This window comes from Limulus polyphemus, unplaced genomic scaffold, assembly GCF_000517525.1.
Source record: "Limulus polyphemus unplaced genomic scaffold, Limulus_polyphemus-2.1.2 Scaffold1055, whole genome shotgun sequence".
Taxonomy (NCBI): domain Eukaryota; kingdom Metazoa; phylum Arthropoda; class Merostomata; order Xiphosura; family Limulidae; genus Limulus; species Limulus polyphemus.
The window spans coordinates 133,381-140,592 of NW_013666665.1; the positions used below are offsets into that span (position 1 = coordinate 133,381).

The 7,212-nt window shown below is 33.4% G+C and overlaps 1 protein-coding gene across 1 annotated transcript in view; it reads right to left on the reverse strand.

Annotated features, from left to right (window-relative positions):
- The window catches only part of LOC106461896 (kinase D-interacting substrate of 220 kDa-like), a 50,092-nt gene that overhangs the window by 22,459 nt on the left and 20,421 nt on the right, over positions 1-7,212 (reverse strand). The window contains exons 5-6 of the mRNA XM_022388988.1: positions 6,726-6,923; positions 3,008-3,106 (exon numbers count right to left, since the gene is read on the reverse strand). Coding sequence (XP_022244696.1) covers positions 3,008-3,106; positions 6,726-6,923 — 297 coding nt within the window. The remainder of the gene's footprint in view (positions 1-3,007; positions 3,107-6,725; positions 6,924-7,212) is intronic.

Sequence of the window (7,212 nt, forward strand, 5' to 3'; positions counted from 1 at the left end):
ATATATATATATAACATACATTCCATATAAACAATTACCTGTGTCATTAGCCTGGATTAAAAATAGTTTTGGTCTGATAGATATTATAGTATATATATATATTTACATATAAAGTTATTAGCTTTAGGACAATAATATTATAAAGTTACTTGTGTTTATAATATAAATTCATATGTAAACCTGTTATAAGATGCAAAACTTACAGTAATTAAATTACAATAATTAACGTTTTCAGTCAAGTAGGTACAACATGCTCCTTTTAGAGGTTTAATCAATTTTCCCCTGAATAATACTTTACAATTGCTGTTACTCTGTGCATGTGTATCAATTTATAAAACGTGTGTCACAGCTAAAGCAGTAGATGTCAAGTGGGGCATATTACACTCATAACATCAGTAGAAATAGAATTAGACTTGATCATTACTTATCACGTGGGGATCAATGATAGACTTGAACACATGGTTGTAACAACAAATTAAGTACATTTATGATAAATCCACCATTACTTTCAATATGGTCCCCTATTGGCTCATTGGTAAGTCAAAGGGCTTATAACGCTAAAAATCATGTTTCAATACTACAGTTGAATAGAACAGAGAGCTCGTTGTGTAGCTTTGGGCTTAAAAAGAAACAAAATTTTCTATAAGAAGTAAAAATCAAAAGAACTTTATAGGAATACTGAAATGGATGTCTTCTGCTCCTGGTTAAGTCCAGAGGGTTAAAAACTACCTGGATATCTTTATTCTTGAAAGTATCATATCACAGTTAACTTAAAACATATAACTCTACTTCTGTAACACAAATACAAGCAATAAATATCAGTTAGAATTACTAACTAAAGCACTTACCATATCCACAGCATTAACATTTGGACTAAAGTTCTTTTTTATCACTTAATACGCATGTTTTTTATCAGTATTAAAGTGAAAAGGATTGTGATTGAAAAAGAATTATTCTCTGATAGGTTGTTTCTGTAGAATATTCACGATGAAGTTCAGTTGAACGGACAGTAACTACCCATTGTAGAAACACAAGTACAGAGGACGACATTTTGAAAGTCTCAGCCTTTCGAAACGTTGTCCTCTATACTCGTGTTTCTACAAGAGGCAGTTGCTGTCCATTTAGCTAAGTTTCAAAAATAATTATGTTTCATTTCAAACTTTTTGTTTTCATCAGTACTCTTGGACTCCTCTGATTGTAGCTACTAAAGGAAATTATTCAGATGTGGTGAACCTTTTACTAACACAGAATATGTAAGTTTTTTTAATCCAAATTCCATAAATGTTTTGAAAAATTTTACTCTTCTGAATCATCATGTTGATCATAAAACTGAAGGAAGAAATATTTAAGCAATATATTATCCAAGTTTGCAAACTGATTTATTTAATAAAAGTGTCTTAACAGTAAACTCTATGTTACTTCCTGCCACAATATAAAAAGAAACACTGAAATTTGTATCCAGTCCACAATGAATCACTAAATATCAAACATTACAAAAGTAAACATTAAACATTTAAGTTTTACTTAACACTCATGGATAAGAGTATTTAAACCAATCACACTGAAAAGGAATTAGTCATAATAAACTATATCATGCAATCAGTCAAAAAAATCAAAAATATATATATATATATTTAATAATGACATTCACACTTGTGTAAAAACGTAATGAACAATACAGGAACTGACAGACCATACTAGCCTGGTGACAAAGTAAACTTATGCATCTACAATGTGATTATAAAGAAAAACCCATACTTAAAATGATTATATTTTTAAAAATATTTGTTTTAAGGGAACAGAATTACATCAAATCAAACTAGGAATCAAAGTAGGAGGCACGGTAGCAGTGACTCTGAACTATCACAGAATGTGATCATCAAGGATTTTTTCTATCTCAGTCAACATATGAAGTCTATACCTAAACGAAAATCTCCTGGACAGTGTTTAATGATCCTTGCAGTACCATGTACACTGAAATGCACTGTATTCAAATCACCAATCTCATATTAGTGAGAGAGAAAGAAGAGGAATAAAAGTAACGATAGTTAGAGAAAAGTGATTTAGATATGCAATATAACATGGTTAGGAAACATTCGGCACCATATCAAAATTTCTCTGAATAAGACGTGAGAGAGAAAGAAGAGGAATCAAAGTAACGATAGTTAGAGAAAAGTGAGTTAGATATGCAATATAACATGGTTAGGAAACATTCGGCACCATATCAAAATTTCTCTGAATAAGACGTGTCATGTTTTTTAATGTACCTCTGGTTAATTTTGTTTCCCTATTACAAGTAGTTTTTAAGATAACCTTTTTAATATCTGGAATTTGCATCCTAAATAACCTTTACTAATATATAAAAAAATATATTAGTTGTACTTGTGTTTTAAAAACACCTTTGTCTATAAAAACCTAGATAAGGTACATCAGGGATGACTGTACACAACATACTAACTTAAACACTCACCTTCACATCTTGGATCAACTTTTATTCACAGAACCAAAGAGGAAGAAACCAATCTTTTTTTAAACCTTTTGAACATAAGAGTTACAACAGGATCCAGATATAAAAAAAACAATGATTAAAAGACAATGAATTTGACAATTTCTCAACAGATGTAGTGGACTGGAATAGAAGAGCTTTATGATACCACAAACAACTGACATTTCTTTGGCTGGTGTTTTTTAACCAGATGATATAATACACTTTCCTTAGTAGCTACTAACTGGTTTATGCTGAAATGATAAGTGAATATCATACTAAAATCATAGGAAATGGTAGAGAATGTTGAATTTGTTTACATAAAAATAAGCAATTATGATTTCAAGACCTGTTTTATTTTTAATGTCAAACATTCGAGTAAATTATTGTATAAGAATCAGTTCAAAATTAAAGGAAATTATTATATAGCACAAACAGTCTGACAAAATTCATATTACCTCAAGTGATTACACTGTGAGCTCAAACCTGGACATTTAACAAAACACAAGTTGTTTGACTCACCATCCCTGCCGTGTCTGGGTTAGCTCCCGCTTCTAACAACTGGTCCACAATCTCTAAGTAACCTTTCCGACAAGCCCAAACCAGAGGTGTTGTACCATTCTGTATAAAACATCACTGACTGTTACTACACAATTCTAAATACGATAGTTACTATTCAGTAATGAACATAAATAACTTACAAATGCAGGATACGTAAGATTTATTTCAAATTGTATTTGTACACACCGACCACCTGGCAAAGGAGAACTTTTAATATCTGTAGCTCTATATTTAGCATTATAACTTAATGAAAGTTTACTGGTCTTGGATACCTTTATTTTATATTTATTAGTGGAACCAAAAAGGCTTTTGAAAAATTAATTCAGAAGCCATAGCAATGGGAAAGATAGAGACAGAGAAAGTAGCAGAAGCCCTCCTGGAGATATTTTGCAGAGTAGGCTTTCCGAAAGTGATAGAGAGACCACAGTTTATTTCAGAACTGATGCAGAAAGTGTGCAGACTCATTAGTACTCGGCAGTTCTTTACCTCCTCATACAATCCTAGATGTAATGGACTTTGTGAAAGAGTCAATGGAGTTTTAAAAAACATGCTAAAGAAGATGTGCCAAGAGAAACCATGTGACTAGAACAGATATTCACAAGTAATATTATTTGCTTATTGAGAAGTCCCACAAGCAAGTATAGGATTTTCAACCTTCGAGTTACTGTACGGAAAAACAGTACGAGGTCTGATACAAATACTGAAAGACCTATGGATGGGAGAAGAAGAGTTTGAAGTAAGGAACATATACCAGTAACTGTTAGACCTCAGAAACCAATTGAAGGAGACCTGCTAACTTGCTCGACAGAGCTTGTATGTAGCTCAAAGCAATCAGAAGCATTTTTATGACAAAAAAGGCTAAGTATTGACATTTCAGGGTTGGAGAGAAGGTCTTAGTTCTGCTGCCAACAGACTACAACAAGCTTACCCTACAGTGGAAAGAACTTTCTGATATAGAGGAAGTACTCAACAGAATGGACTACAAGGTGAATGTGAACAAGAAGACCAAGATCTACCATGCCAATCTGTTGAAGAAGTATTTTGAGAGAAGAAGAAGACCTAATGGGTGCAGCTATTAAAACAAAGATGGGGATCTATGATGGCAACACCTGCAACATAGAACCAGAAGACAGGGACTTTGTCTTAAAAGATGAGACATACAAAGATGTGAACATTAGTAAGGAACTGACTGGCAAGCAGAAAAATAAGCCATGAGATCTACTGTGCCAGTGTGAAGATATCTTTACGAATAGACCAGGAAAGACAGACCTTGTGCAACACAAGATCGAGACAACAAACAGGGATCCTGCTAAAGTGAAGCCCTATCAGATGCCTTATGCAATGAGAGATCTAATAAAGCAGGAAGTTGGAGGAAATGTGGGTAGCTGGAATCATCGAGCTTTCAAATTCAGCCTACTGTTCACCAGTTTTAATTGTGAAGAAGAAGGATGGATAAAACCAGTTCTGCATAGACTTCCGGAAGCTGAATCTCGTGACAAAGTTTGACTCAAAGATTGACCTCAGTAAAGGTTACTGGTAGATCCCAATGGAGAAAGGACCTAAAGAGAAGACAGCATTTGGATGGATGTTACCAATTTAAGCAGATGCCATTTGGGTTAGTCAACTCAACAGCAATATTCAACTGCATGATGTGTACAACACCACAAACATCAAGCACTATGTGGATGACATTTTGACACACACTGCAAGATGGGAAGACCACCTGAAAAAATTAGAGAGCTGTTCCAGCGAGTGAGGGCAGCAGGTCTCACCATCAGACCATCCAAGTGCTACATCGAATATTCTGTGCTGAAGTTTGTTAGACACAAGTTGGGGGACCGACAGATATCCATGGAAAACGAGAAGATAATCCACATTCAAGATACACCAGCTCCAACAACCAAGCAGCAAGTCAGATCCTTCCTAGGGTTAGTGGGATACTATAGGAAGTTCATCCCAAACTATGCTAAAGTTACTGCACCATTCACTGACCTGACCCAGAGAGGCTTACCCAACAAGGTGAAGTAGGAACAACCACACCAGCTGGTATTCTAGAAATTAAAGAACATGTTGGGAAGTTTGCCAATTCTTAGAATGACAGACTTCAACAAACCAATCATTGTATTAGGCTGATGCTTCAGAGATTGGAATTTGGGGCAGTACTCTTACAACAACATGAAGACAGACTGTTTCCAGTAATATATATATAAGTAAAAAGCTGTTATATAGTGAGAAGAACTATTCTGTGACAGACCATCAACCACTTGCATACATTCAGAGGTGCAAAATCAACAATGTGAGGATCATGTGGTGGGCATTGTACCTTCAGAACTACAGGTTCTGCATTTAAGCCATCAAAGAGACTACAAATGTTGATGCAGACTGTATGAGTAGACTTTATGGATGAGGTGAAAACAATCTTTGTATATATTGAAAAAAAAATATTTCTCTTGAAGAGGGGCTTATTGTCAGATATAAAAGACTGTTTAGTGTATGTAGTATTATTAATTTATTTATTATGTGTTTGTAATTCATTGATATTGAGGCTATCGAATGTTGTGTTTGCAATCCATTGATATTGAGGCTATGAAGATTTCTAGAAGGCCTAAGTGATAGACATATAAATAGCTGCAACCAAACAAGCAGCAACAGAGAGAGTAAAAGTAAAGTCACGGGAAAGAGAAGTTTGGTGAGAGAAAAGTTAGAAAAAGCAAAGTTAACTATCACAGGAATGAAAGGCCTAATGGTTTATATGTTAGAGTGAGATTAATAGTTTGAAAAAGATAAAGAAAATAATTTATCTTTTCAAAGGGTGTTCTAAGCTAACTAAATCCACCTGTGTGGACTTTGATGATAAACAGACAATTATTTTGAAGTGTGAAAAAGCAGACAATTATTAGAAGTATACGATACAACTACAGTAACTCACTCAACAGCGAAAGTGAATTATATACGGATACTATTTTGATAGAAATAGAGAAAAATAGTTTGGCTTGTCAACTGAATTCTAAAGCAATTGAATAGGCCTAAGTGGACTTTTGACAAGAAGAAGACAACTGTATAGTGTTTTAGATACAACTATAATCGTCATAGTGTAAAGAATTTTGTGCATATGTTTAACTTGTTTCAAATATGTATATTATTTTAAAAACAAGTGGGATGCGTGCTGTCTGTTTATTATCGAATTTATCACCAACAACTTACAGACATCTACTGTAGAAGAATCCTTAACCCAACAACCCATATATTTAGATTACTATATATACTACTAAAAATTAAGTTTCTGACATCAATAAAAAATTATATTTGCTTAATATAAAATAAGATTTCACTAAGCATTAATGTAAGTTTCTAGAAAAAGAATAAAGGATTAAAAAATTTTTTTTGTTACATGTTCATTTCTTACAGAATTTTACAAATGCATATCACCTACTAATTCATTCACTTTTAAAGAAACAAGATTGAAAAAAAAAAGTCATTTTTTCACCACCCAGAAATTTTGTGGACTTTTACAAATAAATATTATATAACTCACTCACTATACTTTTAAATAACAGGATTGAAAAAGATCTATATTTTTCATTACCCAATAAAAGTAACAATCTTAATTTTACATAACCTTATGTAGAAGGTTATACATTCACAGGTTAAGGTTTATAAATTAAAATTTGGTTCTTGCCTTATCTCCAGAGTTTACTTTCGCTCCATGATTTATAAGATCCCGTACAATCTGCGTGTGACCTCTCCCAGCTGCCCACACAAGACATGAGATGTGGTTCTGATCATATATGTTTGGCATTGCACAATGGTCCAGCAGAAACCGAGCAATTTCTGTATGTCCTTTGTATGATGTCCACATCAGAGCTGTCCAACCCCCCTACAAACAAATATTAAAATTATATATCTCTTAGTACTTAATACACTATAGCCCTTTCAATGAGGTTTTTCTTAAATAAGACAAAGGTAAACCCCTTGTAGTTAGACAGTGTACTTCAATAACACTAAACATGGGTATAAAAAAAAAAGTCCTTTTGGTAACAAAGGCAAAATTTCTCTAACATGCTTGGCAAAACCAGAAAGAAATAAAAACAAAACTGTGCAAAAAAATTTGTCTCAAATCTAATCATGTACAAAAATGCCAATGGACAGAATTATCACTCCATGTA